Genomic DNA, 13,223 nt, shown 5'->3' with positions numbered 1-13,223 from the left:
TCATCACAACTTGCAGCATTTAGCTCTTGAACGCCCTTTCCCCATGCTGTGACTGGGGCCATGCTTGTTTCTTCTTCTGCTGCTCTGGGGACATTCCTGGGCACAAGCATGTCCTTCAGAGCTTGGGCTTTGCATGGGCTCCAGAGCCATATTCCACGTTTTCCCTCTGGCTGACTTTTCCTTTGGGATGGAAATCAGACATAGAGAAAAGTCAGGCCCAAAGGGAAGGGGTAGTTCAATATCCAAAGCCATGCTGAGTGTCTGACATGTCCTTCCACAACAGGATCTTGAGCAAGCCCAGAAGGAGCTAGAGGAAGAGGACTTGGATGCAGCATTGCCTCTCCCTGAGGAAGAGGAAGAAGATCTCTCAGAGTACAAATTTGCCAAGTTTGCTGCTACATATTTCCAGGGCACAACGACACACACATACATCCGCCGGCCTCTCAAGCAACCTCTCTTGTACCATGAAGATGAAGGAGACCAGTTGGTGAGGCAGGGGATGAAAAATCTTGAGCAGGGCTGGGTGGGTTGCAGCAAGCTTGGGAAACCATTCAGTCCAAAGGTACCAGCAGTTTCCCTTTGGGATACACTTATCTGCTGCACAGGTATCAGTAAACACTGTCTTGCCAGCATCTTTTTAGTGCTGGTAAGACAACAAACATTAGAGGGATGTAGCATTAGAGAGGCGAGTTCTTCTGCTTGATATTTGTATTAAGACAATTAATGAAGTGCTCTTGGCTCAGGGCATGGGCAATGAAAATTTTTGTGCATCACTTCTAAAGCTTCTGAGGAGCTGGAAAAGTTACTTCTTACCTGGTTAAACACACCAGTGCAGATCTAGAAGAACTGCTTGTCCTGTAGCCAGCACTACAAGAGCAGAAATGCACTGAACCTGCATGGCCATAATGTACATTACATTGACCATGAACTTGCCCTCACTGTGTTCTTCTTCCCCCTCTGCAGTGGGGGTTAGGAGCTGCCAGTCACTGCCCCTCAATAAGGTTGGCATCTCCTACCAATAGCAAACCCCTTGTAGGGTGCACAAATACACTCGTGATGGTACAAACACAAAAAGCCTGAATGTGTGGTCCCAGCCACCAGCCTGCCCAGCATGCACAGGGGGAATGTATGCTGCAGGCAAAACCGTTGTGTGTGACACAGGGAAATGTTTGATGTCCTGCAGATGTACAGAGAGACCACAGTGGTTATCCTGACAGATTCAGCATGGCTTGAGCACCCCCTCCACTGCACTGGTGTGAACTAATGGAGCGTAACTTTCCTTTCAAATAGGCAGCACTTGCTGTATGGATCACTATCCTCCGTTTCATGGGAGATCTCCCTGAGCCAAAATATCACACAGCCATGAGTGATGGTGGTGAAAAGATACCAGTTATGACAAAAATCTATGAGACTCTTGGCAAGAAGACTTATAAGAAAGAACTACAGGCTCTGCAGGGAGAAGGAGAGGTAACTGCTGTGGCTATAGAAGAGATGCTATTATTAGGTGTTGGATATTGACGTGTTGGAAAGAAACAACTCGTGGGGTTTGCTGCAGGCAATCAGTTTGTTGATTTTATTTGCACTTATGCTACAAATGGTGAATTGCCCATGTGTCAGCTATTAATCCTGTCCTTTCTTCACAGGGATAACTGAATGTCCCCCAGTAATAAAGTGAAGGAAGTGCCCTGATACCTCTCATGGCCTTTGATCTCTCTTCCCCACCCCACAGGGCTAAAATACATGGAGGGAATGCAATGTCCCATGTCATCAGTTTCTGATTTGGGGATTTCTTTTTGATCTGCCCTGAGTCAGAAGAGATTAAATTAAAAATGTGCCCTTAATCTTGGAGCAGGAAGTAATAACTTACCAGGAGATTACACTGTGGAAATTAAAAAAAAGAAAATCCCTATTGCATCCTGAGTGTATTTTGGGATGTCACTGGGGGACTTCATCTTAGTATCCTTCCCGGATAGGACATTGTGCTGGGTAAATCAACATCCATGGCACTGATATGCTTTCATCTTTGGCAATTGCTTCATTCAATAGGACAAAGTATTATCAGCTGTTGACATCTTCTGGATGTCACTGTTTAATTTTCAAGAAGTTTTCTTGACAAACCTCTGCAGCATTTGCAGAGGTAAATTAACAAATCTCCTAGTTTTTAGAAATTATGATACCATTCAGCACTTCCAGTGAATTATCTGAGGAGAGTAGCCTCATCCAGATTGTAATTCTGTAAAAATACACACCAAGAATAACCTTTCGTTCCTTCTACCCATCATTTCTTGCTTGTTTATTTACAAAAAGGTGTATTTTGGCCAATTGAGACATCAGATAGTACAGAAGAGAAGGAAAATTTAAGCTGTCCTTTTTCTCTTTGGTTACATCATCTCTTAAGAGTGCAAAAGAGGCCTGAGCTACCCTGAGCAAAATGATATGCAACTCCAGGTTTACAGTACCAACTTGTCTTTATAAGGGATATAAACCATCACATCTGCAGGACTCAAAGTGTTGATTGTATGTGACAATATAGTCCTTTCAAAGCTGTTTAAGATGGGGAGGGGTTAACTGGGTCAAAAAGTTTGGTATAAAAGCAGAAATCCAGCAGTAACTTGATGATATATAGTCAGTGCCTGGGGCTGTTCCACATCAAATTTATTCTTCTGGGAAATCTGATAGAGCACAGGACTGGTTAAAAGTTATGAAACCATCGTGTATAACTACCTGTCATGAATTCCTGGCTAGATGGCTTCCAGCTACAAACCCACTGTGCAAATGGCTTGTCCCAGAGAGTGGTCTCCAAGTGGCTCATCTCGTTTGCACTGTCATAAGCAGAAGTGGGTGGACCTGGGTTGACTAGGACAGTCATGTATTCAACATAACTTTTTTCAGGTGTCCCCAATATATAATTTTTATTTGAGGGATGCTCATGGTTTAGAGAGTATCTGCAAAATTCAGAGCCACATTTGGGTTTTCAAGGGGTACAGGATATAGGTGCACACTTCTGGTTCCCACCAGCCTCTGAAATATCTTACTCTTTGTGCAGGATTAATGGTCTTTTGCAGGAGTCCAGGGGAGACAGGGAGAGCACTTGGCAGGGTTCTGTGTCTCACCCCATTGCATCCACCCTTCTTACTTTGCAGAGTACTCACATTGATGGGCACAAGAAGAACAGTGTGCGGCACAAACTGGTCTCCTTAACACTCAAGAAGAAATCCAAACTGACAGAGGAGGTGAGAGGAGACGCTTGGCCGCCTGGCAGCACAAGTGCCGTTGGATTGTCTGCAGCCCTCTCTGACTCTCTTCTGCTTTTCCCTAGACAACATAGAACCAGCCCTCCTCTGGGTTTGGCGCTACCTGTCTCTCTGCCTGAAAGATTTAAGGAGTGTTTAAGGGGAAAGGTTGGCTTCCCGTGTCTCCTTGAGTCATTCTGCACCTCGCGCCGGCCTCCCCTCGGCTCCCGTTCTCCATCCATCCAGCACCTTCCCTCCCCTCTTTCACAGCCCTCCATCCAGCTGCTGATACCTCTCACCACTCTGTGATGGTCTGAATGTTATCCCTGCTTTTAGCTTCCTGCCCTCCACCGTGGCATAGGTAGAAAAGTTGGAGTCTCCAACTACATTCACCCATCCCCTGCTCTGCTCCAGTGCCAGGGACAAAGCTCCTCATGGGAGCAGTTACCCCAAGCTGAGAGCTTTTGAAAAATCCCATCTCAAAAGAGTGAGGAGCAATAAATCTTTTGGGTGGGGGGATGAAAACAATGCAAAGAGTGTCCTTTTCCAGAGCAGGCACCCTCTCACCTGGCTTTAGCTGCTTGAGAGCACAAAGATTGCTCTCTAAGATAGTCACCCTCTGGAGTCACATACTCTAGAAATGTTGGTCTTTCTCTAGTGACTTTAAATGGAGACTGAGTTGTTGGCTGAGACAGAAAACTGATAGGCAGATTAATTCCATCCCTGCTTTCACAAACAGCACCATGCTTATGCATTTTTGGCTGCATCACTAGCATGGGGAGTGAGTCCATTTTGTCAATGCTTTACTGGTTATTTTAATATGAATAAATTAAAGGGACACATCTTCCTTGGCAATAAGATGGGTTTATTCCAAAGATCCTTGGTGGCCCTCTCCCATCTGCAGGACCAGCTCAGAGCTGGGATGTAATGGTGCCATTGTAGAAATCCTGGGAAAAGAGCAAGCAGGTGGAAGTGTGACTAGGCAGGACCATTTTTAACTTCACCCATACATGATTAAAGCCAACACAGTCAAACCCTCCCACTGCTGCCAAAGTCCTAGACTGAAGAACTTCTGAGACCCCTCCTGGCTGGTGGAGAAGTCCCCCTGGGGGAGCACCACACACTTGGGATGGGAGTGGGGGGAGACATAGTAACTGGCTGTACTGAAAGAGAGCAATGTGTCTGGTTGGCAGGTGACAAAGAGACTTCACGATGGTGAGTCTACGCTCCAGGGTAATAGCATGCTCGAAGACCGACCCACCTCCAACCTAGAGAAGCTCCATTTCATTATTGGTAATGGCATCCTCAGGCCAGCCTTAAGGTTAGAAATGAAGACAAAGGCATGAACATGCCATTCTTTTCATTCCTTCTTCCTTGAGCTTGTCTTGCAATACTTAAACAATTTTGATATTGTGTGCAACTTTGAAAAGCTCTCATTTTATTATTTTTATGGTTGTGTTGTATAACGCAGACTAGACTGGATCATGTTCCTTAAAGTCCATATCAGGCCCAATGGAAAGACCACACAGAGGGATTCAAACACTTCTGAAAGTCCTGCTGGCTATTGGATTGATTTTTAACACTCACTCTTGTTCCTTACTACTCTTTGTTATCCACTTGACTATTTCGATCACTTTTGTTTGTGTGAAAATTTTTGATGGCATGCTAATGAAAAACTCATTTCAATTGCTAAAATAATTATTTAAAAATTGGAAAGTGCCAAATTAAGGCCAACTGCACATCTTTTGTTTAACCCACTTGTGTGTGTGTGTGTTATAATACAGTCTTTGCCTGTGCAGTGTCACTCTTTTCACTCACACTTATCCACTTACTCCAGGAAAAGTGTGAGCATCTTCCTCTGATGATCACCTTCTCTCACTTTCATTTTATGCTCCCAATTCACCATGAAATCCTTGCATTATTTTTCTGCACAAAGTCTTCTTTGCAGGCAGACCTGGTAGTGTCCCATGGGCTTTCTCATGAGTTTTGTCAGTGTAACAGGTTGCCTAACATTTTTTTTTGGCCTCCCATGTAGATGAGGAAGTACTGTTATCCCTCATTTTGCATGTAGATAATAAAGATAAAGTCAAAGTGGACATTCCATCCCAAATGAGACAGCTGTCAATGTATGTTTCTGTTTGGACACAAGAGCAGGACAAACCTTGATCTCCACTGGACTTGATAGTTGCTGAAAAAAACAAATTCAGGTATCTCAAGGAATAGCCAGCAGACAAAGACTCCCTACTGATAGGTCTTTATGCAAGTTATTTTAGGATATTCTCCCTGGGAAATCTTTCTAAGGAGATGGAATAAACTCCATCACCCAGAGGTGACTTTGAGCTTCCCTGAACCTTGAGACTCCTTTTATTTCTCTCCTTCTCAAAGCAATGTCAGTAAGCTGTGGGAATCTTAGTTGAAACATGGGCAAAACTCAGAGGATGTTACAGAACTGGTGATAGATGACATTTTAGAGACATTGCAGTGATCAAGGTAAACATCGTTAAGGCAGTTAAATTAATGTCCTCGTGATGCTAAAATGAACTTTTGACTGCCAGTCACATGCAGACAGGGTCTGTCTCTCTGATTGTGTCAAAAAACACCACCTTTTAATGTGTTTGGGTTTTCTAAAAAGTTTTTTTTTTAATTCCTATTAATTAATAGGAATAATTAAATAATTAACCTAATGGTTTTTAATGTTTAATTTTAACTTTTAAGTAATTTTTTTTTAATTCCTGTTGCAGGGATGAAATCTACTGTCAAATCTGCAAGCAGCTGACCCAGAACCCATCAAAAAGCAGCCATGCCAGGGGTTGGATCCTGATGTCCCTCTGCGTGGGATGCTTTGCTCCTTCTGAGAAGTTTGTGAAGGTAAAATGTAGCTATTTGTCTCATGAATTATCTGCCAATACATTTTCTTTTCCACCCGTGGGATCAGCTTTTCTCTTGGGTTTCACAGTAGAAGGAATCTCAGTCTTTGCCAGAAATGAAGATGACAAAGTTCCTGAGAAAAGTGTGCATGATCCCAAGTTCCATGTCTTATGGGAGTCAGATGAGTCACTCCTGAGAACTGACCCTCTCTTTCCTGTATTCTAAAGGGAATATAGACAACCAGTTTAGATGGTGCCTCCTGCACTGTAGATGTGTGAAGATGTTATTGACTTCTGGCAGGAAAGTTCCTTATGGGAAGCTTCAAGTGGAATTTGCACAACCAGAAGAGCCCACATTTCTCCCCTATTTCTCATATACAAAGGTCTGTGCATTCATTCAAGAATCTACTGGCTTTGACAGTATGACCTCTAGCACAATTGGCAAGGAATAGAACTACACAGCTAATTATAAATATAAATTGATATTTTAAAATTTACACTTAGAAAGGGAAGGATTTCATTCACCTGGAAGTATGTTTGCATAGGTGCTCTCTGTGTGACGTACATGCCCCACCACATGTCGTATTGAAAACATCCAATTCTAAACAGCCCCATGAGGTGACATTTAATCTGTCTTCAGCAGCACTGTGGATCAGCACGACTGAAGTCAGTGGGGGATGCTAAGCAGCTGACACTTTTGAAAATCAGGTTGTTCTTAAGGAATTTCTTGGAACTTTTTTTCTGGGAAAAATTATGTTGCCCAGATTTGAATGGTCTGCATTCCAAATGAGTCACTGAATTATTAAGGTTGGAAAAGACCTCTAAGATCAACAAGTCCAACCATAACCAAGTCTGCCACTAAAGCATGTCCACAAATGCCACATCTACGTGGTTTTTGATCACTTCCAGGGATGGTGATTCCATCACTTCCCTGTGCAGCTTGTTCTAGTGCTTGACTGGAAATAAAAGTATTCCATTAATTTCCATATATAATCAGATTAGATACTGGGTTTTCGGCAGTGAAAGAGCTGAAGCCAGAACAGAAATCCCTCCTTCATCCTTGAGCCTTGCCAATGAAATCTAATAAAGCAGATAAATCACTGGCAAAGTGGCAGAAAATTAAATTATGTATGGAAATGAGATCTGAGAAAGTATGGCACAGGAAGTTATGTGGATTTAAATCTTTAATAGTGAAAGATTACTTTAGAGTAGTGAAGCCTTTATAAGAAATAATTTATGAGCAGTTCTGGAGACTCAGACATAGACTCATAGAATCATAGGATTACAGAGTCGTAGAATGATTTGGGTTGGAAAGGATCATTATGGGTCATCTAGTTCAACTGCCCTGCCATGGGCAGGGACACTTTCCACTAGAGCAGACTACTCAAATCCCCATCAGCCTAGCCTTGAAGATTTCCTGAGTTGAGGCAACCACAACTTTTCTGGGCAACCTGTTCCAGTGCCTTACCACCCTCATAGGAAAGAATTTCTTTCTTATATCCAGTCTAAACTTACTGTCTGTCAGTTTAAAGCAACTCCTCTGTGTGCTAGCACCCTTGTCAAAAGTCCTTCTCCAACTCTCTCATCTCCAGCACCTTTATCTCCAGCCATTTAGGTACTAGAACATGCTCTAAGGTCTCCTTGGAGCCTTATTTTCCCCAGGCTGAACAATCCCAACTCTCTCAGCTTGTCTTCATAACAGAGGTGCTCCAGCCCTCTCGTCATCTTTGTGGCCTCCTCTGGACTTGCTGCAGCAGGTATATGTCTTTCTTGTGTTGGGGGCCACAGAGCTGGACACAGTATTCCAGGTTTGGTCTTGTGAGGGCAGAGCAAAGGAGCAGAATCTGTTCCCTTGACCTGCTGGTCACACTGCTTTTGATGCAGCCCAGGACGCAGTTGACTTTCTGGGCTGTGAGCACATTGCCAAGACAATGTCCCCCAACAACAGTAAGTTCTTCTCCTCAGGATTGCTCTCCATTCTCCATCCAGCCTGTATTTGTCTCTGGGATTACCCCAGTCCATGTGCAGGACCTCGCATCTGGCCTTGTTGAACTTCAGAAGGTTCACATAGACCCACCTCTCAAGCCTGTCCAGGTCCCTCTGGATGGCATTCAAAAGTCTCAATTAGAACTGAACATTTTGAGAAGGGTACTGATAATGAGGCAGTTTTCAATATGTATTCCAGCTCCCAGATATGCAAGTTGTGCTTTGGATCCCATTATACACTTTTCCATCATATGTTAAGAACAGGTCAAGACACATTAGCATTCCTGTTCTTTGCACCTTTCTTTCAAGTAAAAATGGGCTTAGTGGGAAGGCTCAGCCACAAAAAAAGTAGAAATATGAAAAATATGTAATTGCATAGTTCATTATTTGCAATAGCATAATTAAAACTACACTTTTACATTGCATCAACTGCTTACAATCATTTGCAGCAGCTGTAATCCATGTAACGTGACTGTATCACCTAGATATTTCATACTTTCTCTATAAGTTACTGTTGACAGAGATGCCTGTCTCTCTAGCCATGTTATTTATGGTTGACAGTGTTATAAAGCTATCTGTGTTTCTGAAGGAACAACTGTGTGTCATCATTCAGAGAAGTCTTTATCTATCTATAAAGTCTCTCAGAAGAATTTGATTTACAGGACTATTTGTCTTAGCTAACATTTTGACCAAGATGTTTATGTAATATTTTTAAGTGTATTATCATTCATACTGTAGAAGTCACTGGATTTCATTTTCTCTACAATAGTGTGATTGTATTTTTAACATACAATGAAGTGCCTCAAATTCTGGTTTAGGATCTTCCAAAATGCAGTTTAAAATCTGACTAAAGAAATGCCTGTTTAATGTCACTGTGAAAGATCTCTTGTGCTGGCAGCTATGTTTTCTGAGTGGCATTCACTTACAATTCCCTTGGATCATTACTTACACATCTTTTTCATTCACTCTCATCTTTTTGCCCAACACTCAATAACATTTTATAATACATCTTTAAAATACAGAGATAGAAACCAGTGGCAGCAATAGCAGAAATAGAAAAGCTACTGCACTGGCTTCAATCAAAGTTCTGTCTAATCTGGTATCTTATCTCCTCCAAGGCCAGAAAAGCACAGTAGAAGAACAAGGCAGGGATGCAGACCGTTGTATTCTCTCTCAGCTTCTAGTGATGCAATGTATGGACATTTGAACCTGAGTAGTATCACTGTCGTTAGTCCTAGAGGGCTTTTCTCCAATAAAACATTGCTTCTTAACCTTTGCAAGTGCCTGATCTAAAGAGCCAAAGGTCTAACCAATGTGTTCCCTGCTGCCAACAGTATTTAAGGAACTTTATCAATGGAGGCCCCCCAGGCTATGCTCCCTATTGTGAAGAGAGGCTGAGGCGAACATTTGCCAATGGGACAAGGACACAGCCACCCAGCTGGTTGGAGCTGCAGGTATGAGTCTCTCTATCTCCTCCCCAGGCAGCTGAGGCTCAGGGTTTAAGCCTTTCACTGTCGCAGGAACCACATCTCTGGCAGGACAGAATGTGGGACAACAAAATGCCTATTTCTGTCAAGAATTTTCAGGTAATTCCAAGATATTGCGTTCCCTGTCCCTCCTGGTTTTACTCCAGAGTATGTATCCTCAGATCGATGCCTTTGGCTGTCTCAAAACTTTTAAATTAAGTGTGCCTGAGAATGCTGTTGGACCTTGAAGCCAGCTGGCATGGAGCAAGCCCCCATATATTCTAGAAAACCATCTTAAAGATGAAGGTGGCTGCAGGCAAACTGCCTCCTGAAAATGGTCCCTGGGACTTGTCTGGGGATAATCGTAGCTGGAAAAGGTAGTTTGTGCAAAAATTACTCTTTTTCTCTGCTGGTTTACTAGCATATACATCTGTTCTCCAGTGTCCGTGAGCATTTCCAGGCATGCTTGTATTTATTGGATTAGGTACCTTGAGGACTGAATGTATTAAATAAAATATCTGAGACTTCCAAGTGCTGCCAGTGGCTGACCATACATTTTCCTGTTGATAAATACTGTATGGTAGTATTCAAAAGCAGCTAGTCAGTGGGATCAGGAATTAGTAAATGGTTATCGGAGTGGGATAGAAGAGTATGTAGGTAAATAGGATTGAAATACACATAACCTTATAAAGTTTGACTTTCATCCATTAGGCAACCAAGTCAAAGAAACCTATCATGCTGCCTGTCACATTTATGGATGGGACAACCAAAACACTGCTGACTGACTCTGCAACAACTGCTAAAGAGCTCTGTAATTCTTTGGCCGACAAAATCAGCCTGAAGGATCGATTTGGCTTCTCACTTTACATTGCACTTTTTGACAAGGTATATATTGAGGTCTGTTCCTGAATAACTCTGTGAAAGAAGAGGGAGGTTCTAGTTGCTGTCACATAACTTCCAGGAGGCAGAAGGAACATTTCTACAGTGCAAGTGTCAGCATGATTTTCACAATAAGAGTAGTCAAACTCTGGAGCAGCATTGTCGGAAAATCTACCTCCTTGGAGATATTCAGAATTTAGCAGGAAAATGCACAGATGGACCTGCTCTAACCACTGGGCTGGACCAGAAACATCCAGAAATTTCTTTCCACCTACATAATTACATGATGCTATATTCTTACTCTTAGACATGCTTATTTGAGGTGAATTTGCAATAAAACAAACAACATGGATTTTTATGCAGGGGAGCTACTACATTTAGTTGAAAAGCTAATGGTTGAAAATAAGCTTCGAAAATGAGCTAGAACACAAACTGTCATACCTGCATTGGCATTTAACCTGATTTATTTAACTTAAAAACATACCTTTTTCAGAAATTCTGTTAAAATAAAGGTTAGCGTAAATGAGAAGGAAAACAGACCTAGGGTAAATCTTCAGCTGAAACAACAGCTCCAAGTCAATGAAACTGAAGTACTCCTACAGTTGCTGTCTAAGAGGATGAAGTATATTCTCACCTCCAGATGTGGCCACCTCTGCCTGCAGATGGAGAAGAAAGTAGTTTATACTCCGTCTTCTTTGTCTTTTTTTAGGAGACATTCATCCAGGGATGTTAAGTCTGAGGGGATATAGTGCTTTAGGGCTTCATACCAGATGCCAGAGAAAAGACAGATGTGATAATTTCTGGCTAGTAGACATAGATATATTGATTTATTTTGATTATAAAGGAGATCTGAATGAGTGACTCAAAACCAGATATCTCTACCTAGAAAGAGTAGCTTTTAGAGAGATGAATGGCACATTTCCCTCTGCCTGACTAGGTATCCTCGCTGGGGAGTGGCAATGACCATGTGATGGATGCTGTGTCTCAGTGTGAGCAGTACGCCAAAGAACAGGGAGCACAGGAGCGCAACGCGCCGTGGCGGCTCTTCTTCAGGAAGGAGATCTTCACTCCTTGGCACAACCCAAGTGAGGACAACGTGGCTACCAATCTCATTTACCAACAGATCGTGCGAGGGGTGAAGTTCGGGGAGTACCGGTGTGACAAGGTATGTGACCTTAGCAGCTACTGATCTGGTCCAACAAGTATCTTTGAGATGGCGAAGTAGGTTCCAACAAAGGGGATGACAAATATTCCTCCCTGGATGCCTATTAGCTTGCGGGTTTATGGTATTCATTTAGAAAACAGTAGCTACAACAGTCAGATCCTCTCGACTGGGCTTGGGTGCTGCATGAGCACTCTCGCCTGGTGACTTTTGGATGGAAAAGTGAACGGCCGCTTCATCCATCAGCCTCTGCTTGGAGGGCCACAGGTAGTCTGTAACCAGATCACCACATCAGGAGTACACAGTAAAACCCTGTTTGGTGAATTCTGCCAAGTCTTAGACATGAGAGATGCTTTTCAGGATACCCAGACCTCTGCCATGCAATACAAACCCAGTAATTCTGCCATACAGTGAAGGGACATTGGCAGCATAAACATAATGGCATAAGCTCTGGAAGCTTACAGAATTATTCCAGTATCACAGAAATTAGCATCTAAGGAAACATAAAATTCTCTGAAAATGTCCATCACATTTTTGAGGGGAGTTTGGGGGGGTTTTTGCTTGTATTTAAGATCACCCAGGTGTCAAATTGAAGACATCTCTCTCCCCGAATATGTGATCATTCTCCTGTGGTCTGGTAGAGTCCAGTCACCCTGAGAACTACATTGTCTTTTCACATCTCTTTTGCATTAACTGCAGTTCTTTTATCTTATCAGAAATCCTGTCCTTTCTCCCCCACCCTCTGCTCTTCTTGTGCTATTATCATTGCAGTAGCTCTATTACTTCACCCCACAATGCTTGAAATGTAGCTGCACCAAAGGAATTTTACAGTTCTGCATTATGCACAGGTGCTTCAGTTGCTGGGCTTCCCAAATGTGGGAATTGATGGATACATGCAGTTTTCAATCACTAAGCTCTGTCTACCATAGCAAAATCATCCACTACTGACTGCAGGCATCAGAAACGGACTGATCTGCAAAGAAAGACTGGGGCAAACATGTTCCCACACAGTACAGAGGAGGTTGTGTGGTGCTAGTCACTGAATATGTTAAGGCTTAGTCATAGCTTTTAGTGGTCAGTCTCCTGGACTTTTGATGTGCAAAAAGCACTGCTGAAGTTCTGTTGAAAGGAAGCATCACCACAACTTGCACTGAAGCAGCAGTACATCCAGCTGCCACAAAGAGCTCCTTGAGTGGTGGAGGATGGATGTTCCGAAGACCTAGTAACAGCATTAACTTGGCTTGTTTGGCTCCCATAGGAGGAAGATCTGGCAGAACTGGCTTCCCAGCAATACTATGTGGACTATGGGTCAGAGATGGTACTGGAAAGGCTGCTAAATCTAATTCCATCCTACATCCCGGATAGAGAGATCACAGCGTCAAAAACAGTAGAAAAATGGGCTCAGCTCATTATAGCTGCACATAAAAAGGTGGGGACAGTGGAGCACCATGGCATGCTTCAGTAGTTTCCTGTGTCTTTTAAACATGTCAGACATCATAGCTCAGCTCTTAGCCTGGCCTGAAGCTAAATCAGTGAGAAAGGACAGAGTCTGTTCTAGCTACTTCCAACTTTACTGCAGGTTTTGAGGCAAGATCTTACAGAAAGAGGCAACGTGCAGAGATTCAGTGGG

The 13,223-nt window shown here is 42.9% G+C and overlaps 1 protein-coding gene across 3 annotated transcripts in view; it reads left to right on the top strand.

The window, feature by feature from the left end:
* The window catches only part of MYO7A (myosin VIIA), a 101,821-nt gene that overhangs the window by 74,634 nt on the left and 13,964 nt on the right, over positions 1 to 13,223 (top strand). For all 3 annotated transcript variants that reach the window (XM_051779887.1, XM_051779888.1, XM_051779889.1), the window contains 9 exons: positions 284 to 487; positions 1,291 to 1,467; positions 3,144 to 3,233; positions 4,427 to 4,554; positions 5,975 to 6,101; positions 9,421 to 9,540; positions 10,264 to 10,437; positions 11,369 to 11,596; positions 12,852 to 13,022. In XM_051779887.1, the coding sequence (XP_051635847.1) occupies positions 284 to 487; positions 1,291 to 1,467; positions 3,144 to 3,233; positions 4,427 to 4,554; positions 5,975 to 6,101; positions 9,421 to 9,540; positions 10,264 to 10,437; positions 11,369 to 11,596; positions 12,852 to 13,022 (1,419 nt within the window). The remainder of the gene's footprint in view (positions 1 to 283; positions 488 to 1,290; positions 1,468 to 3,143; positions 3,234 to 4,426; positions 4,555 to 5,974; positions 6,102 to 9,420; positions 9,541 to 10,263; positions 10,438 to 11,368; positions 11,597 to 12,851; positions 13,023 to 13,223) is intronic.

The sequence above is a fragment of the Manacus candei genome, unplaced genomic scaffold (genome assembly GCF_025592945.1).
Source record: "Manacus candei isolate 608988 ecotype Guabito, Panama unplaced genomic scaffold, ASM2559294v1 h1tg000014l, whole genome shotgun sequence".
Lineage (NCBI taxonomy): Eukaryota > Metazoa > Chordata > Aves > Passeriformes > Pipridae > Manacus > Manacus candei.
Note: the sequence above shows the minus strand (reverse complement) of the source record. Positions and strands in the feature narration are given on the sequence as shown.